A 27762-nucleotide genomic window follows, 5' to 3' on the forward strand; every position below is an offset into this window, starting at 1 on the left:
TTTCCTCCTTTCTGTACTCAGCATGTCCTCCTGTTTAACCTCAACTGAGCTGCCAAGCTTTGCGTCTCATCAGTTTAACAAAGGTGATTTCTTCCCAGCAGAAGTGCTGGGGCCCTCATGGGGCATGGCCAGGCCAGATCCCACCTCCACCCCCAAAGATGGAAACATGAACATGAACTTGGTCAGTACCTCACAGCCATGGAAGCAGCTGGCAATCTCTCTCTCTGCAATGCCAGCTTTCCTTCAGCCTACAGAAGATGGAGACTTCCCACCTGCACCAAATCCCACGATATCAAGCCAAAGCACAGTGGAGGGGCCCTAGACACCTAATGGTAGCTGAGGCTATGGGGATCTGCGTTGGTTTCTTTGTTCTGCCCTCAAAAGTGGATTTGTGAGATCATAGCTCCATAGACTGACAGAGCTGGAAGCATCCTACAGACCATGACAGTCCACAAAACCCCCTCTTTTGGGTTTCTGTACTCAGTTCCAATGCGTGTTGGGGCAGGGCGGTGGCGGGGGGTAGGGGTGGGGGGAACCACAACACTTTCTGCACATTAATAAGCAATTCTTGGAACACCAACTGAGTCCTACAATTCAACTCAATTCTAACACTATCTATCTGGAGAAAGCATCAGATCCCACAGGCTAAGGGCTCAGTCTACAAGATGCCTCCCCACCCCACCTGTCCCCATTTCAGACACTACTCACAAGCTCAGGCTGTTTACTATGCTTCTGACCTACGAGCTACCAGCTGGAGGTTCCAATAACCCCCTCTGGCTCAGAATATCACTCTGAAGCACCAGGTTGTGCCTATGACCAACTGGCTATAAATCAGAGGTTCCCATGAACCCCTACTTGGGTTTCAATTAACCTGCTAGAGCGGCTCACAGAACTCAGAAAAACGTATTTACTAGATTACCTGTTTGTTATAAAAGGATATAAATCAGGAACAGCCATAGCCAGACAGGAAGAGATAGATAGAGCAAGGTCTGGGGAAAGAGTAGGGAGCTTCCTTGCCCCCTCCAGGTGTGCCAATCTCCCAGCACCTCCAACTCGGTGTTCACCAATCCCGAAGCTCTCCCAACCCCCTCTTTTGGGTTTTTATGGAGGCTTCACCATATAGGCACGATTGATTAAATCACTGGCCACTGGCGACTGACTCAGCCACCAGCCCTTCTGCCCTCCCCAAGGTCAGCGGGTAGGCCTGAAATTCCAACCCTCTAAACACAGGGCTGGTTCTCCCAGTAACCAGCACCCCCTTACACTTGGGGTCTTCCAAAGTCACCTCATTAACATAACACAAGACAAAATTAGCACTCTCCTCCCTTAGGAAATTCTGAGTTCTGGGAGCTGTGAACCAGAAACTGTGGATATAGACCTAACATATAGCAAAAACATATATAGTACATCACAATATCCCACTCCTTCTTGAAAAACTGCCTCCTCAGAGGACCTCGGGGGACCCCATGTCCGGCAACACCACTGACGACAGGGCAGGCAAGCGTGGTGAAACCTGGCACGAGGTTCAGCGATGCCTGTCTTTTGGGTCCCGTAGGCTGAGAACTGTACACTGCAGAAGAGGGAGGGACGACCGGAAGCCATCCTCCACCAACGCCTGTGCTTCAGAGGGCAGAGCTGCCTAGCAGAGGGAGCCCTGGACGATACATGTCAAAGCTGGAGAGGGCGAGATGGAAGGAGAAGCTGCCCTGCCCAGTGTTCCTGGCAACTAGGTCCCCTCCCTGTGTTTGGCCAGTCCAAGTGCACAATCACAACCTAGACCCTCACCAACAAGACAGTGGGTATGACCCATGGTGAGTGGGTTTGAGAGGAAAAGAACAGCGAAAGGAAGCATGCTGGGTCCCCTCTTCCTTGCCTCACCACAGCCCTCACTCTCCAAATTAACCTGGACTTTACTCCACAAAACAGACCTACCCGGACGAGCCACAAGATTAATTTAAAAGGCTACAGCCTCGGCCCTTGCAGACCCCACTCCATAAGCAGCCTCCTGGGCCCACAACTCCTGCACCACAGCGTCACCCACAGACCAAGTCTCAGCCAAGCACCCATGCCTACCTCCAGCACCGGGACTCGGCACGAAAGCCCTGGACATTGTTGTCCCCTCCGATCAGGTACACAAAGTTGTTGAGCACCGCAATGCCCTGGTTGGACATGCGGGGGGCCAGGGAGGCGGTAAAGTGCTTCCACTCTCCCAGCAGGGGGTTCAGGTACTTGGCCTGGTCACTCAGGACAGTGGATGGCGTGGAATGAATGCCCCCAAAGCCCACAACACACTGGAAGTCCGACCGCAGCTCTGTCTGAGGGCCCTGCAAGCTGGGCTGCAGGCTCTCATTGCGGTGGTACATGAGGGCATTGGCCACCGTGTCCCTCAGTGGGCTGGGGTCCAGCTTATCGTGCAGCCGCTGGAGGACCTCAGCTTCCATCAGGGGGAAACGCACGGTCTCAAGGAGCTTGGGGGGCTCGTGCAGTGAGATCTGGTCGGCCTGCACCTGCTCCAGGGTGTAATGGTAGAGCAGGGCACCCTCATACACTTCGGTCTCACAGGAGACCTCCAGGCGGTTGCTGCTAAGGAGGGAGTAGACCTTCTCCAGGGGAAGCTGGCGGTACTTGTCAGTCCGAGAGAAGGCCACAAAGTTTTTGAGGATGTAGGTGTCCAGCTGCTCAGTCAGACGGCTCAAGTCAAACAGCTCCGCCAGCCGGTAGACATCAAGGATGTTCTCTTCATCCACCCAGGACATGAGGAAATCACAGCAGAAATGGATGATTTCTGGGATCTGTGAAAAGAACAAGCCCCATTCAAGCCTGGGCTGGGAACAGTGTCTGAGTGAGGGAGACAGAGGATAACAGTGGACGCGAAGCTATTGTTTACAGCTGGCCCCCTTCCACCACCCCTGACCTTTCCCGAAGTGGAGGCCTGGCGCAGCTGCTCTCCCCCAATAGTAGAGATGATTGGGGCTCACTGCAGACTGACTGGGTTTAAACCTGGGCTTCAAAGAGATCTGTAGAACATTCTTAACCTCTCTGAGCCTCAGTTTCCTCATTTATAAGAGAAGCGATTAAAGTAGAGAGCAGTCCTGGATTAGAAGAATAAATATTGTTAAAACATCAATACTACCCAAAGCAATCTACACATTCAATCGATCCCAATCAAAACGCGCTGGCATTCTTCTCAAAGCTAGAACAATCCTAAAGTTTGTATGGAACCACAAGAAGATCCTGAATAGCCAAAGTGATACTGAAAAAGAAAACCAAAGCAGGAGGCATCACAAGCCCAGACTTTACCCTCTACTACAAAGCTGTAAACATCAAGACAGTATGGTATTGGTACAAAAACAGACACATACACCAATGGAATAGAATAGAGAACCCGGAATTAGACCCACAAATGTATGGCCAACTAATCTTTGACAAAGCAGGAAATAGCATCCAATGGAAAAAAGTCTCTTTAGCAAATGGTGCTGGGAGAACTGGACATGTAGAAGAATGAAACTAGATCACTTTCTTACACCATATACAAAAATAAACTCAAAATGGATGAAAGACCTAAATGTGAGACAGGAAACCTTCAAAACCCTAGAGGAGAAAGCAGGCAACAAACCTCTTTGACCTCAGCTGCAGCAATTTCTTACTTGACACATCTCCAAAGGCAAGGGAATTAAAAGCAAAAATGAACTATTGGGACCTCATCAAGATAAAAAGCTTCTGCACTGCAAAGGAAACAATCAACAAAACTAAAAGGCAACCAACGGAATGGGAAAAGATATTTTGCAAATAACATATCGGATAAAGGGCTAGTGTCCAAAATCTATAAAGAACTTACCAAACTCAACACCCAAAAAACAAATAATCCAGTAAAGAAATGGGCAGAAGACATGAATAGACACTTTTCCAAAGAAGACATCCAGATGGCCAACAGACACATGAAAAGATGCTCAATGTCACTCATCATCAGGGAAACACAAATCAAAGCCACACTGAGATACCACCTCACACCAGAGTGGCTAAAATTAACAACTCAGGAAACAATAGATGCTAGCGAGGAAATGGAGAAACAGGAACCCTCTTGCACTGTTGGTGGGAATGCAAACTGGTGCAGCTGCTCTGGAAAAGTGTGGAGGTTCCTGAAAAAATTAAAAATAGAACTACCCTATGACCCAGCAATAGCACTACTAGGAATTTACCCAAGGGATACAAGGGTGCTGATTTATAGGGGCACATGTACCCCAATGTTTATAGCAGTGCTTTCAACAATAGCCAAATTATGGAAAGAGCCTAAATGTTCATCAATCGATGAATGGATAAAGATGTGGTTTATATATATAATGGAATACTATTTGGCAATGAGAAAGAATGAAATCATGCCATTTGCAGCAACATGGATGGAACAGGAAGGTATTATGCTGAATGAAAAAGTCAGTCAGAAAAGGACAGATATCATATGTTTTCACTCATATGTGGATCTTAAGAAACTTAACAGAAGACCACGGGGGAAGGGAAGGGGAAAAAAATAGTTACAAACAGAGAGGGAGGGAGGCAAACTGCAAAAGACTCTTAAATACTGAGAACAAACTGAGGGTGGATGGGGGGGTGGGGGAGAGGGGAAAATGGGTGATGGGCATTGAGGAGGGCACTTGCTGGGATCAGCACTGGGTGTTGTATTTAAGCCAATTTGACAATAAATTATATTAAAAAAAATAAGAAAACCAAAAAAAAAATAATTAACTCAAAAAAAATAAAAATGAAAAAAAATAAAGTGGAGAGCAGTAAGTTGAAGATGAGATGGTACCCAGGAACTACCTGGCACAGAGTAAAACCTTTCAGATCAGAAGTACTGAATCTCCAGAGAATCAGGAAGCAGCACAGTGGCCACTGTATCAATTACCCCTGGTTTGGAAGGCACCTAGGACTCATGCCCCCCCTACCCAGGCTCTCTAGAAACATCCAGCTCTCTTGTCCTGCCACAACCCCCACAACTGCAGGCTCAGCCAAAGATGCAGGCCCAGGGAACCCACCCCCTTCCCCAGGAGATGGCCCTGAAGCACCCACGCGCTAAGAACTGCCAGCAGAGCGTTCCAGACGCTTGCCTAGCACCCATCCTGGGAATCCCACTAAGTTCTTAAAAGGCTGGGAGCCACCCTGACTGGGCAGAGGCCCGCATGACTCCAGCTAGCACAGGGGTCACAGGTGGCTGGCACCTGCCCGTGTCCAATCGTGCAGAAGAACGAATGAGACGGAAGGAGAGCGAGAGACAACACTGCTAAGGTGGGAGCTGAGAAGTGAGCCACAGGCTTAGAGGCCACCTGGTGATTAAACAACCAGAGCAAGGCAGGGCGGAGACAGAGGGGAGGGCTCTGGGGAAAGCTGCCCAAGCATCGCTAAGTTCTTTAGGAAAACAGGATTTTAGAATAGCCCTAAAAGCGGAAATGCCTTGAGGTGCTGGGTGGCTTAGTCGGTAAGCATCCGACTTTGGCTCAGGTCATGATCTCACAGTTCGTGAGTATGAGCCCCACATGGGGCTCTGTGCTGACAGTGTGGAGCCTAGAGCCCGCTTTGAGTTTTGTGTCTCCCTCTCTCTCTGCCCCTCCCCCACCCCCACTCACACTGTTTCTCTCTCTTTCTCTCTTTCAAAAATAAACATTAAAAAAAATTTTAATGTGAATATCTCACTTATCATCAACAAATTAACCATTGCACATACAATAATTCTGCTGGTATGTGAAGCTTATTAATAAACGTTTAAAATCTTTTTACCTTTATTTTTTTCACATTCACAAGATACTCAGTGCTTGCCAGGTCACAAGATGAGAGCTGAAGGAAAACCTGCCAAGTGCCAGGAATGCGTCTGCCCCACATGGAGCATTCCCACTGTGCTTTGTTAAGCCCTAAAAGTTCACTTGACCACCTGTTTTCTCCCTTGGCAGGCACTTCTGCTTTGCCTTGTCTTCCTAAAATACTACTTCTGATCTGTCACGGACCAGGACACTGAGGACCAGTTTCAGGATTGAAAGTGAGAGCAAACAGCTCTCAGTGGGTCGGAGAAGCAGCTCCTGAAGAATCCAGGGGCCATGTCATTGTCTCCTTTCCATCCTCATGGTCACAGCAGTGGACCCTCTGCTGGGGAAGCTCACAGAGGAATCACCCCAGGCTTGCCCAGTGCAGGAGCCCACAAGAGGCTCGGAGAAAGGAGTCCTTGCTAGAGGTTACCCAGTGGTGACAGTCTCACTGAGATTCAAATCCAAGTCTCTGGGGACACCACGAACAGTGTGATCCTGAATTAGTGCAAGGCACAGCGCAAGGGGAGAATGTGGTCACTGGCTACATGAACAAACAGGACCCTGGTGGGCCTATGGACTTGGAACTCTTATGCCAAGTCAAACTTGCTTTAAAAACCACATTGCAAGGCACTTGTTGGGATGAGCACTGGGTGTTATATGTAAGTGATGAATCACTAAATTCTACTCCTGAAACCATTACCACGCTGTATGTTAACTGGCTGGGATTTGAATAAAATTAAAAACAAAACAAAAAACAAAAAAACCCAAAAACACACAAATAAAAAACAAAAAACAAAACTGCAGGGGCACCAGGGATACTCAGTTGGTTGAGCATCTGACTCTTGATTTCGGCTCAGGTCATGATCCCAGAGTTGTGGGATCAAGCCCCTCATTGGGCTCCACATTTACAGTGCCTGTTTGGGATTCTCTTTCCTCTCTCTCTTCCCCTCCCACGTGCTTGTTCTCTCTCAAAATAAATGAGCATTAAAAAAAAAAAAAAAAAAGGAACATTGCATAGAATCCCAATATGTTAAAAATCAAATCCCCAAAAGCCAGGCTGCTCGAGGTGAAGCAGGGATGCCCATCCCGTGCTACCCCTCACAATGACCTCAGAGACACTAAAGTGCTCAGGAGCACTGGCTCTACCCACTCGTGGCATAGGAAGAGCTGTGGTCAAACCAACCCAACAAGTACGGGCCCCCCACCCGCCCATGTGTGAGTGAATGTGCAGGGAACTGCCGGGGCCCTGCCACGCAGGGTGGGGCCTCCTGACACCCCTAAACAGGTTGGTTTTCCAGAACTGCATTCTTTCTGATGGCCCCAAACATGCTCTGACCTGAGAAAAGGTCAGGATAATAAACTCACCATAGCATTTCATTTTCACTTTCAACAAATGTAAGGCGAGAAGTCTCTCCAGCCAGAGGAAACCATCTGATGATGGCTCCTGAGAGCAAAGGCACAGCCAGGCCCACCCCTGAGTGACTGTACCCACACTGCCGAGCTAATACAGCCTTCTAAAATATAAGTCACACTGTCAAAGCCTCAGAAAACTTTCGGCGTTCTGTAGGAAAACAACTATTCAAAGTTCAATGACAAAAAGGAAAGTGGTTTCAAACAGACTGACAAAGCCAAGTGGGGGGACGAGCAGAAAGGGCCTGGGCAACCATGGGAGCTCAGCTTTGTCAGACGCTGGGGCACGAAGGACATCACGTACCCACCTCAGGGTCGGCCCCCGTGTTTACATGCAAGATCTTCTGAGTGGCAGAGAGGCCAGGTAGAAGGAAAGTAACCAGCAGAAGAGCAGAGGGCAAAGGCAGAGAAGGAGCCTGGACCTGGAGGCATTTGGAGCAGCTATGCTTCAGCGCCCAGAACTGGCTGAGCCATGTACCACCCAAGAGCCTCTGCCCGACCTGTAGGCTCTTTTGCTGCCTGGCATCTTCGCCTGCTGATCCTCCTCATACCACTGCCCTGCAGATACCTGCAGAACACCCCTGGGTTTGGGTCTGCCTTGCTGGAGCGAGGGCAGCCTCACCTGCAGCTGGCAGGCAGCAACCAGCGTCTCCTGAACATTGCTCAGGCTGAGCTCCAACTCAGAGGTATAAATGAAATGCAGGATTTGGCACATGGCATTGTAGGACACGCCGTGGATCAGGACTTCTTCCTGCTCCATCTCCTTCAATCCTCCAGCAAACATCCCTCTGCAAAGTAAAAACATGAAACAGTGTTGTCGTATCAATGTATTATCAATCAGAATGCCAGCCCAGGCCGCAAAGAGTGAGAGCATCCAGAACAGGAGGCAGGCTGACCCAGCAGTGACGTGCAATAGAGTATCAGCTCACTCTGTGCTCTGGGCACTGATGCTTGCCACAGAAGGTGCCCACAAACTCCTGACCAAATTTGGACAGCCATCCTAGAAATCACCATCATGGGCTGCAAGGTGTCATGAATGAGCCTCTTAGGGACAGGGACAATGTCCAGCTTGCTTTCTGCTGTATCCATGATATACTTCCTGGATCACAGCAGCAGCCCAGGGCATGTCATGAAAGAATGGATGAATGGGAAACAATAAAACTCATTCCATTCAAAATATATTAACTGAGCGCCTAACTATACCAATCAGAGTCAAAGGTGTAACAGTCAAGTAAAGTGTAAGATTCCTACTTACATGGAGTTTGATGCTAGAGAGAACAGCAATTAAAGAACAAGGCATTTCTGAGTGAGGAAATGCTAGGAAGAAACACAACTGGGCATCTGATCTAGGAGCACCAAGCTGGGAGAGGGGAGCGGTGGAGAGTGATGAGGAGCAGAGACAGGCTAGCTCTCAGGAACCAAGATGGGGCTGGGTGGCACCTCACCAGCCAGCAGACAGCATTCCAGGTAGAGGAGACGGGTGCCAAAGTCCTGGAGCAAGGATGAGTTCAGTAAACAAGGCAGCCAGGCCAGGGCAAGGAAGAACTGAACAGGAAAAACAGGGCCAGGTCCTGCTTCCCCCAGGTCAAGACTGAGCCAGGATTAAAATCCAGGCACTGTCAGGGAACTTTACACAGGAGAGTGGTATGAGTAGACTTTGCAGGAGGGAGGGTTCCTGCAGGCCTGGGAAGGGCCCAGTGGCAGGGAGAATATGCTGAAGAACCAAATCTAGGAGAGCACTGGAAGAATCAGGGCCCTTGGCTGGGTTAGCTGGGCTGATGGGGACTTGGGAGGAATGGGGCCAGAGAGCACAGTTACCATCAGTGAGATGCCTCTGAGGCATCCCAGTGGGGAGCCACTTAATTAGTTGTTCAGAGGGAAGAAGGTTGGGGGAGAAAGGGGAGGCAGCAGGGCTGAAATATGACAGTCAGCAACATACAGAGGACAGAGTAGCTATTTTTTACCTTTTGTTTATTTTTCAACTAGGTAAATTATATGTGCAGTACATGACTTAAAATATACAACAGGGTGAAAGTCTCCCTCTAGCCCTTCCTCCTCTGCTCCAGGCCATCAGTTCCTCTTTCCAGGGCAGCACTATACCCAGAGACACTCCATGTATGCACCTTATATTCTACATCACGTTTTGACTTAGCAATGCATCTTGGAAATGGCTCCTTACTGGTATACATAGGGCTGCCCCTCTTCCTGTAAAGGCTATCATGGTTGATTTAACCCCCTGCTGCTGGGATATACCTGGGTTACTTCTAATCTCCCATTATTTCACCAGACAGATGGTCTTACATTTTGCTTAAGTGCTTGCCAGGATTCTTATGAAAGCAATTGCTGGGACACAGGGTTTATATATATTTATACTTTGATAATACTGCCTACATACTAACAATCTTCTAAGGGAGAAATCTTATAATGAACCAGACAGATAATCTTGTCAAGTGTTTAAGTGCCATTATTATTATTATTATTATTATTATTATTATTTCTCCTTCTCCTTCTCCTTCTCTTCTCCTTCTCCTTCTCCTTCTCCTTCTTCTTCTTTAATAAGCTCTACACCTAATATAGGGCTTGAACTCATGACCTCGAGATCAAGAGTCATGTGCTCTTCTGACTGAGACAGCCAGGTGCTCCTTAAAGTGTCATTTCTATATTCTTTCTGAACAGTCCAGATTCTTTGTCCATTTTCTATTAGACTCTGTCTTGTTAATTTGAAAAATCTGCCCTTTTTTGGATGAGTTGAAATTTTTTCTTCTACCTCAGATCTTTTGATTTTATGATGCCTTTTGTCATGGAGAAGTCTGTCTGTTTTGAATGCAAATTTCTCATTTTCTTTTTTTGCCTGTGAGTTTTATGCCAAACTTAAAACAGCTCTTCCCTATGAGGGAAAAACATCAAAAACATTTATCCAGGGGGCACCTGGGTAGCTCAGTCAAACATCTGACTTTGGCTCAGGTTATGATCTCACAGTTTGTGGGTTTGGGCCCCGCGTTGTGCTCTGAGCTGACAGCTGGGAGCCTGGAGCCTGCTTCCGATTCTGTGTCTCCCTCACTGCCCCTCTCCCATTTGTGCTCCCTCTCTTTCTGAAACAAACAAACAAACAAACATTTAAAAACAAAAAACAAAAAAAACCCAGGGGCACCTGGGTGGCTCAATCGGTTAAGCGTCCAACTTCTGCTCAGGTCATGATCTCGGAGCTCCTGACTTTGAGCCCCACATCAGGCTCTGTGCTAACAGCTCGGAGCCTGGAGCCTGCTTCTGTGTCTCCCTCTCTCTCTGCCCCTCCCCGGCTCACACTCTGTGTCTCCCTCTCAAAAATAAATAAACATAACAAAAATTTTAAAAACAGTCCAACTTTATGTTTTTCAAGAGGACTAACCCATCATCACCTTCCCCCACTTGGGATGCCATCTCTACCACATACAAAGTTTGTGGTAGGCTTGTGTCTGTGTTCAAACCTCTCATCTTTCCCAGTAACATTCCAACATTTCTTCAGGCACCAGGAGCCTGGATTACTGCAGCTCTGTTACATGCATTAACTAACGTAGGGTAGGGCCAGTCTCCTTTCATTACCTTCTCAACAATTTCCTGGCCTTGCTTGCTTTTGAAAATTTGGATTTTGGAATCAGTATGTGCAATTCCCGCCCCCATAAAGTCTCTTGATTTAAAAAAAAATTTTTTTTTATGTTGGGGCGCCTGGTTGGCTCAGTCGGCTGAATGTCTGTCTTCAGCTCAGGTCAAGATCTTATGGTTTGTGAGTTGGAGTCCAGCGTTGGGCTCTGTGCTGATAGCTCAGAGACCGGAGCCTGCTTCAGATTCTGTGTCTCCCTCTCTGCCCCTCCCCTACTCGTGCTCTTTCTCAAAAGTAAACATTAAAAAAATAAAATAAAAAATTTTTAATGTTTATTGACTTTGGGGGGGAGGGAGGGGCAGATAGAGAGAGGGACAGAGGATCTGAAACAGGCTCTGTGCTGATAGCAGAGAACCTGAGGCAGGGCATGAACTCACAAACTGAGATCATAACCTGAGCTGAAGTCAGATGCCCAACCAACTGAGCCACCAGGTGCCTCAAGTCTCTTGATGTTTTTATAGGGAATGCATTACACATCTAGACTCATACAGAGAGAGCTAGCATCTTTGTGATGGACACAATGGACTCTATCTCACAAGCCAGCCTCTGGGTCTCTTTGCAGGTCTTATAGGTCACCTGCTCACAGACTTGACACTCGCACGTTATGTCTAATTCCTAGATATTTTACTCCATGCATACACTCTCAGGGGGTGCTTTCCCACTCTGTGGTACCCTGACTCACTCTTTGGGGTATCCAAGCATTGCATGGACCTTGACTAGATCCTGAATGGGGAGGGGTGGGAGGAGACAGAAAACATTTTGAGGAAAACTAGGGAAATCTAAATATGAACATCAGATAAAATTATGGAATGACTGTAAATGTTCTTAGATTTATAATGGTACTAAAGATATACCAGAGAAGGCCCTTATTCTTAGAAGTGCAATAAAGTATTTCCAGTAAAACTGTCATATCTGCAACTTACTCTGAAGTGAATATGCAAAATGTTAACCAATGAATCTAAGCAAAGGTCACAGGTGTGTTCACTCCACTGATCTTGCAGCTTTTCTATAGGATTGATATCTTTCAAAACAAGAGTTAGGGGGGCGCCTGGGTGGCTTGGTCGGTTAAGCGTCCGACTTCAGCTCAGGTCATGATCTCACGGTCCGTGAGTTCGAGCCCCGCATCGGGCTCTGTGCTGACAGCTCAGAGCCTGGAGCCTGTTTCAGATTCTGTGTCTCCCTCTCTCTCTGTTCCTCACCTGTTCATGCTCTGTCTCTCTCTGTCTCAAAAATAAATAAACGTTAAAAAAAAAACAAAAAAAAAAAAACAAGAGTTAGGGAGGGAAAAAAAGGCCAAAAGAAAAATAAAATATGCAGGCACTCCTTCTGGTTTTGTTGTTTTTAACCAAAAATGGGTGCTTAATTCTTTATCATAGTCTTACCCCTTTTCTGTAACACTGAAATTATGTCAAAATAAAAACTTTAAAAGGGGAAAAACTTTTGAAATGATGTCCATACCTCATACCTATTAGGATGGCCCACTACCAAAAAAAAAAAAAAAAAAAAAACCCAAAAACAAAAACAAAAACAAAGTAACAAGTGTTGGTGAGAATACAGAGAAAATGGAACTCTTCTGCATTGTTGGAGGGAATGTTAAACTGATGGCAGCTGCTGTGGAAAACAGCATGACAATTCCTCAAAAAATTAAACATAGAATTAACATATGACCCAGCAATTCCACTTTTGGGTACATACCCAAAAGAACTGAAAGGAAGGTGTTAAGAAGGTATTTGTACATCCACATTCATAACAGCATCATTCACAATAGCCAAGAGGCAAAACAACCCAAGTATCCATTGAGAAATGAATGGATTAACAAAATGGTATATCCATACAATGAGACATTGTTCAGCCTTAAAGAGGAAGGAAATTCTGACACATGCTACAACGTGAATGAAACTTGAGATTATGCTAAGTGAAAGAAACCAGTCACAAAAGGACAAATACATAGGATTCCACTTATAAAAAGTTCTAGAGGGGTGCCTGGGTGGTTCAGTAAGTTAAGCATCAACTCTTGATTTTGGCTCAGGTCATGATCTCAAGGTTCATGGGGCTCCACGCTCAGTGCGGAGCCTGCTTGGGTTTCTCTCTCTCCCTTGCTCTCTGCCCCTCTCCCCGCTTGCATGTGTATGCACATGCACACATGAGCTCTCAAAATAAATGTTAAAAAAAAAAAAAAAAAAGTTCCTAGGGGCGCCTGGGTGGCGCAGCCGGTTAAGTGTCCGACTTCAGCCAGGTCACGATCTCGCGGTCCGTGAGTTCGAGCCCCGCGTCAGGCTCTGGGCTGATGGCTCGGAGCCTGGAGCCTGTTTCCGATTCTGTGTCTCCCTCTCTCTCTGCCCCTCCCCCGTTCATGCTCTGTCTCTCTCTGTCCCAAAAATAAATAAAAAACGTTGAAAAAAAAATTAAAAAAAAAAAAAAAAAAAAAAGTTCCTAGAAACAGAAAGTGAAATGGTAGGGCTGGGAGGAGGGTATGGAAAGTTGTTGTTTAATGGGTGCAGAATTTCAGTTTTGCGAGATGATACAGTTCTAGAGACCCCTTCCACAACAGTGTGAATACACTTAACACTATTCAGCTGTACTCTTAAAAACTCTGGGTGGCTCAGTTGGTTAAGCGTCTGACTTCAGCTCAGGTCATGATCTCTCAGTTCATGGGTTCAAGCCCCGCGTTGGGCTCTCTGCCGTCAGCTCAGAACCTGCTTCAGACAGTCTCCCTCTCTCTGCCCCTCCCCTGCTTGCACATACATGTGCATACTCTCTCTCTCTCTCTCTCAAAAATAAACATAAAAAAATGGTTAAGATGGTAAATCTTATCGTATATGCTTAAAATCACAGCAGGGGACCAACAAAATAAATGCAGGGCATGACCACCACAGAACACTGCAGAATCATAATGAGGGCTGCCTCTACTGCTAGGATACCATAACCAGATGTCCAGTAAGCTCCCTCTGATGTCCAGTGAGGAACATTCCCAACATGAGCTTGTTCAGGCCCCCAATCCCTGGTCCAAATCCTAGAGGCCCAAGTGTGTTTCAGAATTCAAAAGGCTTCGGGGCGCCTGGGTGGCTCAGTCGGTTGAGCGTCCGACTTCAGCTCAGGTCACGATCTCACGGTCCACGAGTTCGAGCCCCACGTCGGGCTCTGGGCTGATGGCTCAGAGCCTGGAGCTTGCTTCTGATTCTGTGTCTCCCTCTCTCTCTGCCCCTCCCCTGTTCATGCTGTGTCTCTCTCTGTCTCAAAAATAAATAAACGTTAAAAAAAAAAAATTTTTTTTTTAAATAAAAAAATAAAATAAAAAAAAAGAATTCAAAAGGCTTCAACTGGAAAAACACTGCACCCATGCCATGTATGATGTCACACCCCTGAAGGGCCTAGGTCAGTATCTCATATCCAAACTCCTTAATATTTCCAAGTATATTGAGTGGGATAAAAATAAAATAAAATTAGGGAGGGAGCCAAACCATAAGAGACTCTTAAAAACTGAGAATAAACTGAGGGTTGATGGGGGGTGGGAGGGAAGGGAAAGGAGGTGATGGGCACTGAGGAGAGCACCTGTTGGGATGAGCACTGGGTGTTGTATGGAAACCAATTTGACAATAAATTTCATATATTAAAAAAAAAAACAGACTGAGAATAAACTGAGGGTTGATGGGGGGTGGGAGCGAAGGGAAAGGGGGTGATGGGCACTGAGGAGAGCATCTGTTGGGATGAGCACTGGGTGTTGTATGGAAACCAATTTGACAATAAATTTCATATATTAAAAAAAAAAAACTGAGAATAAACTGAGAGTTGATGGGGGGTGGGAGGGAAGGGAAAGGGGGTGATGGGCACTGAGGAGAGCACTGTTGGGATGAGCACTGGGTGTTGTATGGAAACCAATTTGACAACAAATTTCATATTAAAAAATAAAATAAAATAAAATAAAATAAGCCTCCTATGAGTTTAGGGCAGGTTTTGTGGTTCAGTAAATTTATACCAAAATTAAAAAAAAAACAAAAACAAAAAACCTCATAGAAAAAATGGCAATGTGGGAGAACCCACCTTTCCCTATCCCCCACAAAATCAACCACTAGACAGCTACCAACTAACAAAAATAGCTCTAAAGAGACCCCCTGAACACATTTATGACATTTTGGCAATGTGGTACAACAACAAAAAAACAAAACAATTTGTCAATTTCAGGACCAGTATTTGCAAAAATAAACAGTGTACGGATGAATAGGAACTTTTGAAAATAGTTACCATGGGGGGTGAGGGGGAGGTGGGGAGATGATATGGAAGGAAGGGCAGGGGTAAAGTGGTGCTTTCAACTTTTTTCCCACATATTCAAAAAGTATTTTAGCTGTGGGAATGGATGCTGATGTCTGTGGAGGGCTACAGATAAGGTCCCCTTTGAGCGATTAAGGACGACTTGCATTATAAAAAAGATTCTCTGACATGGAAACAAAGCCTCCCTGGGCTAGGGTCTGCTGCTTTGCAAGTAACATTAGGGACAGTGGTGCTCTGGAGCTCTGTACTGAGGTCTCACTGAACACGTCATGCTGTCATTCACAAACAAGCTGAAGTTTTCTTGTGTGTTGGCTAATCTCTCCAATTTTGATACCTGTGTTATATAACTCTCTTTTTTAAAAATTTGGAAACTTCTGGGACGCCTGGGTGGCTCAGACGGTTGAGCATCCAACTTCAGCTCAGGTCATGATCTCGCAGTTTGTGAGTTCGAGCCCCGTGTCGGGCTCTGTGCTGACAGCTCAGAACCTGGAGTCTGCTTTGGGTTCTGTGTCTCCCTCACTCTCTGCCCCTCCCTGCTCGCACTCTCTTTCTCTCAAAAATAAATAAACGTTAAAAAAATTAAAAAAAAAAAAATAATAATTTGGAAACTTCCTTTCTCTTTATCTGCTATGAAAAAGCTTAAATGGCATTACAGTTTGTTCATAAAAGGGATAACTCCCCAGGATGTGTCTGGGCTTCATGCTTTCGTGGAAAACAGAACTTTCTGTTTCAGGCATGAAGTTCTATCAATACACACTTTGTAGAAAATCATCAGTTTTATTCAAATTTTCAAAATCACAGACATTGAGTTGACTGTCTTACAATTCACAGTATGAAAACAGGGAGGGATACATGACCCAGAGAGGCCACATACAGTACAGAACACTTGAGCCACCTGACACAGCCCAGGAGTAGATAGGGCAAAGCAGGAGAGGGTTACAGGAGCCAAAAGATTAGTACAGTGGACAGTTCTTACCACAAACCAAAAAACCAAGACCCAAGATCACGGTTTAGTCAATCCCTAAACCCTGCAGAGTGCATACCAAAGGAGGCTTCCTGTAGGGGGCGCCTCTTAAGAAAACTGCCATCCAGCTCTTTAACCCCAAGAGGTCAGCAGCCGCCTGCAGGGAGGAGCTAGCCCTGAGAGGCAGGGGCTGGGAAAAGGTGCAAGACAAGAAGAGCAAGCTCCCCAGAGGAAGATGCACCTCAGCTGGGCCTGGAAGATATCACTGCAGGGCAGGAAAGGCAGAGAAGGGCAGCACTGCTGAGTAACAGCAAAAACAGGGGCAAGAGAGCCTGCCCATGTCTGCCCTAGGCCACCACTGGTCATGTTCTGTATAAACTCTTTCGGGAAAACAGGAGGCCGACACTTATACCATGAAAAAATATTTCACTCAATCTGGGGCGCCCAGCTAGATCAGTCAGAGGAGCATGTGACTCTTGATCTCAGGGTCATGAGTTCAAGCCTCACATTGGAATAGAGATTACTTAAAAAACAAACAAACAAAAAAACCCAAGAACTATAACCAATACTTGAAGACGAAACAATCAGAATCAGAACTGGAATGGGAATCAGGCAGCCATGGCTGGGGCTCACTCCTGAGCCTCCTCTCACAAGCATCCAATGAGGGCAGTGGCACCAATTCTTCCCAATGTGCCAATGGCTGGGATGGGGTCATGCAGGAAGCCATGAGAAACCCCAAGGGACAAAGAATCCAGGGAGGAAGGAAGAAGGTCAGAGACTTAGGCCCTCAAGATGAGAAGGTGTGGGCCAGAAGGTCGACGGCCAGGGAAGGGGCACAAAAGGCACAATTCCTCACACCACATGGCTATGTGGACACTACATATACAGGACTGACCACTCAGCCTTGGTCTTGGCACCCGCTCGGGTGGGCTTCTAACCAGCCTTACAAGAACACCACTGGGGGAGGGGGGCACTAAAAGACTAAGGTATAAAGTGCCACAATGTCTTAAAAAAGGCGTGTATGGGGGCGCCTGGGTGGCTCAGTCAGTTAAGCACCTGACTCTTGATTCCGGCTTAGGTCATGATCCCAGGGTCATTAGATGGGGCCCTGTTGTCAGGCTCTGCACTGTGTGTGGAGCCTGCTTAAGATTCTCTCCCTCTCCCTCTCTCCTTCTCCCTCTCTCCCTCTCTCCCCCCTCACCCACCCCTCCCTACTGGCATGCACACGAGTGTACTCTCTCAAACAAAAGGGGGAGGCATGTATGTGTGTGTGTCTGTGTGTGTGAAGAGAAAGGAAATATGACAAAATGTCAACAACTGGTATTAAGATGTTCATAATATTCTTTCAACTTTTCCACAGATCTGAAATTTTTCAAAATGAAATATTGGGGAAACCAGAGTAAAATAGAACAAAAATGTGTTTTATACCAAGATATAGAAAATTCATTTTATAAAACACAACAAAGTCTAGCATTGACTTTTTAAAAAAACAGGAAGAAAGGGGGGCGCTTGGCTGGTTCAGTCAGAAAAGCATGCGACTCTTGACCTTGGGGTTGTGAGTTCGAGCCCCTTGTTGGGTATAGAGATTACTTAAAAATAAATAAAAGAGAAATAGGAAAAAAGAGAAGGTGCCCCAAAAACAAGACAGCTGGAAGAAGAACAGATTCAAAAACCCCTCAGTCCCACTCACTGTTGGGGAGTCATCACAACAAGCAGTGGGAGAAGCTCAGGGAGAAGCAAGGGACTTGGCAGCTTCTGGCTGGTCCCTCCCACCAGATCACTGTGGGTGCCAACACAATACCTAGTGGAGCCAGGACTACCTGTTACCTTGCTCGTAAGAACAGAACACGTGACGTAACTCACCTGAAGTAATCGCAGGACGCAGCCAGCAGGATTCGATGGGCCTCAATGTGTCTCCCCTCCACCACCAGGACCACATCAAAGAGGATGCCACTGTCCCGGAGAGCCAGCAGCCCCCGGAGCAGAGCCTGGGAGTGCTGTGCACTCCGGTAAGTGTTGTTGACACAATGAGGGTGTGAGGGCTGCACAGGCAACTTGCACAGCTGAGTGAACTCCTGCTCCTCTGCCATCCTGACCACCACACCAGACCTCACCACTGCGGCTGTCAGCTGGCAAGACAGAGGGGACACAGAATAAGCCAGGGAGGTAACACCACACAATACGCAGACTGGCCAGCTCTTCTCCCAAGTGGCACCTGCTGCTCCTGGCACTTTTGTTCCTCCCACCAGCACACCTGTGCTTCCTCTGTGGGTTTTTTTTTTCTTTTTAAACATTTATTCAGTTTTGAGAGATAGAGAGTGAGAGTGGGGGAGGGGAAGATACAGAGGGAGACACAGAATCCGAAGCAGGCTCCAGGCTCTGAGCTGTCAGCACAGAGCCCGACTCAAGCTGGGCTAGAACTCACCGACAGTTGAGATTGTGACCTGAGCCCAAGTCGGCCATTTAACTGAATGAGCCACACAGGTGCCCTGCCCCTGTGGTCTTAAACCCCTGAATTTCCTCTTCCCTCCCACTGCTCATCTGAACCTGGAGCCTCCTTCCTGATGACCTGCGTGTCCCTTCATCTCTAAGATTCTTCATTAAATTTTATCTCCTTTAGCATCTCTGGGAAACAAAAGGTTGTGGAAACAGACTGACCTTGGTTGGGGCCCTGGCCCTACCACAGATTCACTGCATGACCAACCTGAGTTCAGGATCCTCAAATGAAAAAAGGGAAATAAAATCACCCTTCCTGTTGGGAAAGTCTAAAACTGGTAAACAATGAATATAAAGCATCAGCACAGAACAGGTTCTCAAGAGCTCTTCCTCTCTGCCATTAAGAAAGAACAAACCTTGGGTGCCTGGTGGCTCAGTTGGTTAAGCGTTCAACTTTAGCTCAGGTCTTGATTTCAAAGTTCATAAGTTTGAGCTCCACATCAGGCTCTGTACTCACAGTGAGGAGCCTGCCTGGATCCTCTGTCTCCCTCTCTGTCTGCCCCTCCTGTGGGTATGCTCTCTCTCTTTCAAAAATAATAAACATTAAAAAAAAAGAGCCTGAGTATCACAGCCAGCTAAGCATCTGACTTCAGTTCAGATCATGATCTCAAGGTTCGTGAGTTTGGGCCTTGCTTCAGGCTCTCTGCTGCAGAGCCCGTTTAAGATCCTCCATCTCCTGGTCTCTCTGCCCCTCCCGCAGGTGTGCACCCTCTCTCTCTCTCAAAAATAAAGAAACATTTAAAATAAAATTAAACAAATGAATAGATAAATAAAAGAACAAAACTGGGGTGCCTGGCTGGCTCAGTCAGTAGAGCATGCAACTCTTTAATCTCGGGGTTGTGAGTTCAAGCCCCACATTGGGTACAGAGTTTACTTAAAAAAGAGAGAGAAAGAGAAAGAACAAAATTGGGTTTCATCATGTAGAATGGATGCATAAAAATGACAAGAGACCTGAGTGGTGACCAGGAGACCCAGAGAAGGGTCCAGGACTTGTCTTCTTTTACCAAGATTCTGAGTCAAGCACAGTAACTTCAACTAGACCTGCTGCATTCAAGATATCTGCATCATGTTTTTAATTCAAGGTTACTTTGTAATAATTGAGTCAGCATGTTCAAAACATGCACACAATATGAGTTGGAGCCTCAGAAACCCAGTCAGTAAAACAAACCTACCTCAAACACACTTGGGTCACTCACTCTGAGTTAGGGGATTACCCAGTCCTGCACTGCACTGTGGGACTGAGCTACGCACTCTCCAGGCCACAATACTGTCACACCCAGCCAGCAGGCAATAGCCCAAGGGGCACCTGCCTCACTGCCTGTGAACATCTGCCTCCCCCACCTACCACCATTCCACTATCCCCTCCCCCAAATTAGTTTCTTTTCCAATTCCCTTGGACTGTATCTTTAGGAGAAAAAATTATAGGGGTGCCTGGCTGACTCAGTGGGCAGAGCATGCAACTTTTAATCTCAGGGTTTTCAGTTCAAGCTCCACATTGGGCATGGAGTCTACTTAAAATTAAAAAGAGAGAGACAGAGAGAATAAAAAAGAAAAATAGATTCTACTATAAAACTTGCCAAAAGGAAGAGGCCTCCCTCCTCACTACTAGAGCTCAAGAGCACCCCTTGCTACTGCCTCCCCCTTCCCCTCCCCCTCTTCCCCACTCCACCTGATTGCTTTGGACTCATTGTTGTTTCCCATCCAACATATTCAATTCCCCTCTGTGCTGGCCCCCTCAATGTACCTCCTGGATTTGGGACCTTCACCCATCCACTTCTTCCTTCCCACCCCAGACTGGCTCATACACAGACAGCCGAGGCCAAGGGATATCCCCCACTAACCACTTCTGACCTGATATGGTGCTGCATGGCAATGCCCTCTTTTCTGATCTCTTCCCTTCAGCCAACACACTCTGTCCCAGCCCTCCCCCTCTTTCCCAAGAATCTCCCCTATATTCCCAGATGCAATACTCCAGTTTCTCTTCAGATCATATAAATCTTTTGCCTTTTAGCAAATGCACCTCCAGCTCAATGCCTAATCCAGCCAGCAGCCCTCTCCATTGGTCTAGTTTTCTTATTCACACAGCCACCATTTCCATGTCAGAAACCTCATGGTTTCAATGTTCTCTGATCTCTTTTCCTTTTTATACCTTGTGTCCTATCAGACCCTCTAGTTCTGATTCATTCTCTCCCATCTCAGACGCCCATCCACTTAGTCCTCCATGGCCACCACTCTGGGTCAGAGACCACAGTAGTGACACTCCAACTGGTTTGCTTCCTCCTGTCCCATCCTCCTGAGTTCCCCTGCTGAGGCTGCAGGGAGTCCCCAAATACCCAATGAGTATACCACCTGGCTTCTCAAGCACTAGCTCCCTACTGCCTTCTGCTTAGATCTCCCCGCTATCTGGCTCAAAATGTTCCTTCCCCTATACCATCACTAGCCCTAGGACCAAAAGGGACATGAGTCATCCTCTGAACACCTTCAGACTCCCACCTAGGCCTGTTTCTTTATAACCCCATATTGGTCAAGGTCTAGCTCAATCACTTCTCCCTCTGTCACTGTATCAAGAACATGACAGGTATGCTCCATCAATGCAGCTGTTCTAGCTACTCACCAGCTAAGGCTTTACCTCACCCACATCGCAGAACCCCATGGCTGTCTAATCACAGTCCTGCTAATCACAGGACTCTGGGCACTTAGCTCATCTCCAAGCCTCAGCTTCCTCCTCACTACCATGACCATTAGGGAGTCAAGAGGGCCTCCGTCTCTAGTGGTGGCAATGGCGACTGACTACTCCAACAGACATCAGTCCCCAGTGAGTCCCCACACTCTGTGAGCACATCAGCACTTCTGCCCCTTTGGGAAGGGATCAATGGTAGCTACACTTACTACAAGTCCAGAATACAGTACAATGAGAAGACTGCCTCCTTGGGTAAGCCAAGCACATTCACCAAGCACAATTAAGGAACTAAGCTAGGTGCTGAGTGCAGTGTGAAGAAAAATGAACCGACTTCCTGCTCTGAAGGAGCAAAGCTTGGAGCACAACACATTCACAGCCTTGTTCATATGCTAGCAAGCACTGGCCACGACCAAAATGTCAATCCTCAGAGGAACGGATGCTGCACACAGTGAGCTGACAGAACACTAGATATCAGTTAAAATGAGCAAACTAGAACTCATGCTATAGTCATGACCATGGAGAAATCTCAAAGCCGCACAGAGGAACAAGCACACCACAGAATATAGTACAGGAAGTTTGAAAACACCCAACAAAATGCCGTTCAATTTTACTTATAGATAGGTGTTATGGTATAAGATAGTATAGACACGTTAAAGGAATTCAGGATCATGATTATCTCCAGCACGGAAAAAGGGAATGTTTTCTTTCTTTAAAACAAACAAAAAACGAGTAAGACAAAACATCAGGATCTGATAGGGAGAGGCGGTGAGTAACTTTTCTGTCAGTATGAAATATTTAAAAATTACATTCTCTGGGGCGCCTGGGTGGCTCAGTCGGTTGGGCGTCCAACTTCGGCTCAGGTCATGATCTCACGGTTTGTGAGTTCGAGCCCCGCATCAGGCTCTGTGCTGACAGCTCAGAGCCTGGAGCCTGCTTTGGATTCTGTGTCTCCCTCTCTCTGCCCCTCCCCTGCTCACGGTCTGTCTCTGTCTCTCAAAATAAACAAATGGTAAAAAAATAATAATAATAAAAATAAAAATTACATTCCCAAACTTATTTTTAATATGTTCACATGATTCAAATTCAAAAGGCACAGAAAGGCATATTGTGAAACTTAAGTCTCCCTCCAAATTATGCCCCAACCAGATCCTCTCCCGGAAGAAAACTACTATTCTACCTTCCCTTCAGGGGGCATCTAGATTCGAAGGCAAATCTGTAAATCTACACCATTTCACCCTTTATTAACTTTTGCATATGAAAACTTAATATCCCTCCCACAGTCTATTGTATGGATAAAGCATATTTAACCAGTTCTTTTCAGAGAGACATCTGGGTTTCCTCCAATTGTTTGCTTTTGCAGTTACATACTGAAAATCCTTTAGATGTATGTGCCACACATGCAGCAGTGATCTGAGGAAAATGTTCTAGATACAGAACTGTTGGATCATATTAATTTTAATGTATATTTGTCATTGTAAGGCATATGGTCAAACTGCCCTCTATAGAGGTTATACTAACTTATTCTCCCACCAGCAAAGTATGAGAACCTGATTCCAACCACTGTCTTGCCCACCAACAGCATTTCTTTTCACTCTTTGTTGACTTAGATGAAAACATCATTTCAGGGGTGCCTGGAGTGGCTCTGTAGGTTAAGCACCCAACTTGGGCTCAGATGATCTAGCAGTTTGTGTGTTTGAGCCTCCAGTCAGGCTCTCTGCTGTCCTCTCTTCCCCTCTCTGCCCCTCCCCCACTTGTGTAAGCCCACAGGCGCTCTCACTCTCTCAAAAATAAACATTAAAAAAAGACAAAGAAAAACAGCATTCCATAATATAATTATACTTCAGTAATTGACAAAGCTTCAAAAAATAAAAAATTAGGTCAAATGCAACACTTCTTTTGGGATTCCTTTCCCATGTCATTCTTTATTTGAAATGTTCTTGGGCGCTCACTTGGTGTCACCTTCTTTTTCGATTCATTTTACAGAAGTTATTCTATCATGAAGCTCTTCCCTAGATTAAGTTCCCTCTGGCTCCAGAGCATTTCTGATTCTACTCATCACAAGCAAGGCCCCTCCATTTTGTGTTGTTCAAAGTTTTTGAGGTGAGTAGGAAGGAAGCTTTATGTCCCAAATTGAAAGATGTAAAATGCTTTTTTATGAACTCATGGATGAGAGTCAAAAGCATTTTCAAAGAATTTTCAACTCAATACCATTCAAAAAAAAATTTTTTTTAATGCTTATTTATTTTTGAGAGAGAGAGAGAGGGAGAGCGCGAGAGCGCCGGCCCACCAGCATGCGCCCGCACACACGAGCAGGAAAGGGGCAGGGAGAGTAGGAGACACAATTGGAAGGAAACAGGGTCCAGGCTCCAAGCTGTCAGCACAGAGCCCGACGTTGGGCTCGAACTCACAGAACTGTGAGATCATGACCTAAGCCCAAGTCGGATACTCAACCGACTGAGCCACCCAGGTGCCCCAACTCAACACCATTCATTGTGCAGGCACCCCTCAGGTCTCTGTAGAGCCCCAAAACAGCGTCTGCACTCAATGAACCCCAATCCTTAGCTGCATGAAGCAAGGTCTGCAATACAGGGAAAACGACAGTCGGGAAGAGGAGACGAGGGAGTGGGTAATAATTTCCAGAGTGTGGAGCTATCACAGAGGTGCCAACTGAGGTGCTCTCTGGCATAAGTCTTCCAGAAAGCTGAGTTGGGGCATCTTGGCGCGCCAAACCTACGGCCCAGGCCCGGCCCCACGGACGCCTAGCGCGAAAGGGACCCTGGGCATCAGGCGATGGCAACTCCGCGACTCCAGCCCACCCAGGCTTGGAAATAATTAGAACCCGCAGCCGACGCTTCGGGGCCTGAGATTTTGCAATGACAGCGCGATCTCCGGCTTTTCTTGGGAAACCTCGCCAGCCAGCGAGGTTGGACTCCCTCAGCTGCAACCCGCGGACCCCCGACCCTGGGCCTGGGTGTGCCGCTGAGGAAACTGAGGCAGGCAGGCCGAGGTCCAAGGTCACACCAGGTGGCAGCAGCCCAGCCCCGCCCCGCCCGCCTGTTGCAGAACCCGCCCGCGCGCAGCGCGGAGGGTCGTGGCTAGGAAGGCCCGCCGCAGGTGACAGGCCTTCCCGAGAGCTAGAAGGCCGGCGGGTCCCCGCCTACAAGCGGAGGCCGAGTACTTCTGCGAGCGCCAGCTCCCCACCCCGGGCCGCGCCCGGGGGTCCAGCCCGCCGCGCCCCCGCCACGTCAGGCCGAGGGCTAGCCTCAGGCCGCCACTCCCGCGCCTCCGGCCCGCGCCTGCCCCTGTGTTCCCGCGCCTCCCGAGCTGCTCACCCAGGCCCAGGGGCGCCCGCCGCCTACCACCCGCGCTCTCTGCCGCTTGGCCCGCCCTACCCGCGCTTCGCAGCTCACCTGGTGCCGCCGCAAGCCGAGGCCGCACTCGCGGGAGGCGGGGGCGGGGCGGGCGGGCGGCCGCAGGGCGGGGCCTCAGCGAGTCACATGGCCGCGCTGCGCAGGCGCCGACAGGGTGCGCACGGAGACCAGGGGGCGCCTCACTAGGGGGCTGGGGGAAGGGCGCCCGGCCGGGGCAGGAGGAGGGGCGCCGCCCCAAGCAGCTCTTGTGCGGTTGCGGCTCCGGTCTTGGCTCAGTGGAGAAGGGCTACAGCCGCCCGGGTGAACGTGCGTCTCTGCATCTGGCTTAACTCTTCACACCTAGTGGGGCTGAACAAATGAATAAGTGAATAAATAGAGCAATGCCTTTTGGGGAGGATCGCGCCCGTAAATCTATTTCCTCCTTTCTTCTCTCGTTTCATCTCTCTTTCGCTCTCATTTATTCATCCCTCACTCATTCATTCCTTCGATCCCTTCCCTCCTTTATTCCTTTTCTCCTCATTATCTCTCTCACTCATTCTCATTCAGTCCATCTCTCACTCATTGCTTCCTTCCCTCCTGGTCCCTTTAGGCCACAGTGCCCCTGTTGATCGCCTGCCCTCTGCTGGATCTTGGAGAGAAAAGATGAACACGGTCAGAGTGAACAGGTATTTTCCTGTTTACTAAGATTCTGGAGTAAGTCCAATTCCCATTCCAAAGACCCCAGCAGTCTGCCAGGAGGCTCTTGGCGTTCATTTTTCCACACCTCACCTACAAGAGGATCTTGTCCTCCGAAGCTCGTTTGTAATTGCCCTGTCCAGAGGTTCCAGCCAGCAGAGCCTCCTGATAGATAAAGTTGGGGGTGTTCCACACCGCTGTTGATGAGAGGTGTTATGGAGAGTGGTGGAGCTGTGGTGGAAGGATGTGGCTAGGGATGGCTCCTGGTTAAAAAGAAAGGTGTAGAGGAATGTAGAAGAGGAAGAGAGGCACTGTCCTGGCTGAGCCCACACAGCTGCCCAAGAGTCTAGACAAGGGTCAGGAGAGTAGGACCAGACTCCAGGACCGGAGGTTCCCAATAGGAGTGGACTTCTGGGAAGGCTTTCTGGAGGAGGTGACCCCCTAGCTACACAACAAATTAGAATTTGGGGGGAGTGGGAAAAGCATTCCAGAATGAGGAGTGTCAGCAGAGGCACGAAGATGAGATTCAGAGGAATGAATGGTCCAGAGGCCACCAGGAGTTTCTTACCTGAAGGTAAGACGAAAGCAGACACTACCTCTGGAGGTGCAGGTGGATGTGACTGGGAGGGCAGCCTTCAGCCAGGGATGGCAGATGCCAAGGTGGGTTGCAGACTCTGGACTAGAGGATGGGAGGAGGCCAAGTGTAAGGGCAGCAGTGAAGCTATAGCCTCAGATGGGCAGGGAGTGCAGACAGGTTGGCGCTGGCTGGAAACCCTGGAAGGACACAAGTTCTCCACTGCACATGAATGATGTGGGAGGAAGAGTGAGCCCAAGAGATGGTGCAGAACAATGAGGCTACCCACATCACAAGGACATTGGAGCAAGAGCAGGTTTGGGGGAAGACTAGGCTCACTTTGGCCCCAGGCAGGGTAAGGAAACTACACATGTCCAGCTAAGGACCTTTCAGCCTAGAGGTAAAGTCATGGACATATCATGCGCTTTAGCCAGAGGTGATACACCGAACTAGTATATGTGTGATGAAAGGAGAGTGAGTTGAAGACAGAGCATGAGGTACATTGATGTTCCAGGGGACACCCAGAAAGCAGGAACCCATAGAGGAGACAGGGGAAGAGTAATCTCAAAGGTCCAGGTGTGAGGGTGGCCCCAGAGGGGACAGGAGGCAAAGCCCCTGGATCTGCTACGGGGAGGCCTTTGGTGTGTTTACAGGATCCCTTCCCTTGGCGTGGCAGAAGCCAGCCTTCAGTGACTGAGGTGTGAAAGGAGGAGAGGACTGGGGGCGGGGGAAGACCGGAAGATGGCAGGGATGGGTCTGGCCTCTGACATGAGGACAGATGGGACCACAGCTTGAGAAGAGACTGAAGACAGCACCTTCAGGATGGAGGGAGGAGCTGGAGGGTAGAGAGAATGAGAATGAGTGAAGGGGAGCAGGCTAGGAGCAAAGTGGGATGCTGGCCAGGACTGAGAAGAGAGGACATTCCCAAGTCTTCTCAGAGCTAGAGCGACCATCATCTCAAAATGTACTCAGATCAGGGACTCCTGGATGGCTCAGTTGCTTAAGTGTCCAACTCTTACTTTTGGCTCAGGTCATGATCTTGTGGTTCTTGAGTTAGAGCCCCACATCGGGTACTCCACTGACAGTATGGAGCCTGCTTGGGATTCTTTCTCTCTCCCTCTCTCTGCCCCTTCCGCACTCTCTCTCTCTCTCTGTCAAAATAAATAAATAAAACTTAAAAGTTAAAAACAAAAAGATATTAGGAATTTCCAGTTAAGTGGAAATGGACATGAATGGAGAATACTCAAAAGAGGATAAACAAATCATTTAATGCCTGAGAGAATCATCAACATCAGTGAAAGAAAAAACAAAAACACAAATGATACAATAAATATATCAGTGAATTTTTTTTGCAACATATATAACAGACAAAAGATTATTATCCAGAATAAATAAGGAACTTCTAAAAATTGAGAATGAGAAAGTCAACCAGCCAGAAAAATAGTAAAAGATATTTACTAGAAACTCACAGAAAAAGAAGTCCCGGTGGCTATAAACAAAGGAAGTCAAGTTCAATTTCATTAATAATCAGGAAGTGCAAACAATACACCACGTTTTCATACATTGTTAATGAAAAAATTAATCTGACAGTTGTTAAAACAGTAAGGAAGACTATTCAGGAAGGCTATTGTAATAGGGGTATGTCAATAGGGAAAGAGATCAGGCTCCACCCTGAATACAGCAAAGAGAGCTGGGGATTTATAGCCAAAGAGCAGACTGAGAGGATCAGTAGATGTAAGAGTACTAAAATCAGGCATTAGGATAGGGAGATTCTTGCTAAACTGGCCCACCAGGGTTATCAGAGCTGGGGGATGAAGAACTTGACTAGATATCAAAGGTGGGGGTGCTCCCTAAACTGACTTAGTAGAATTCTTTGCTAAGGCTGAGCTAG

The 27762-nt window shown here is 47.4% G+C and overlaps 1 protein-coding gene across 1 annotated transcript in view; it reads right to left on the reverse strand.

Moving 5' to 3' along the window:
* LOC132665669 (kelch-like protein 22) overlaps positions 1-24749 on the reverse strand; it is a 41091-nt gene extending 16342 nt beyond the window's left edge. Inside the window, exons 1-4 of the mRNA XM_060613020.2 lie at positions 24662-24749; positions 17939-18204; positions 7825-7990; positions 2074-2792 (exon numbers count right to left, since the gene is read on the reverse strand). Of these exons, the coding sequence (XP_060469003.1) occupies positions 2074-2792; positions 7825-7990; positions 17939-18165 (1112 nt within the window). The 5' untranslated portion in view covers positions 18166-18204; positions 24662-24749. The remainder of the gene's footprint in view (positions 1-2073; positions 2793-7824; positions 7991-17938; positions 18205-24661) is intronic.
* Positions 24750-27762: the final 3013 nt, after the last annotated feature.

The sequence above is a fragment of the Panthera onca genome, chromosome D3 (genome assembly GCF_046562875.1).
Source record: "Panthera onca isolate mPanOnc1 chromosome D3, mPanOnc1 haplotype 2, whole genome shotgun sequence".
Classification (NCBI taxonomy): Eukaryota; Metazoa; Chordata; class Mammalia; order Carnivora; family Felidae; genus Panthera; species Panthera onca.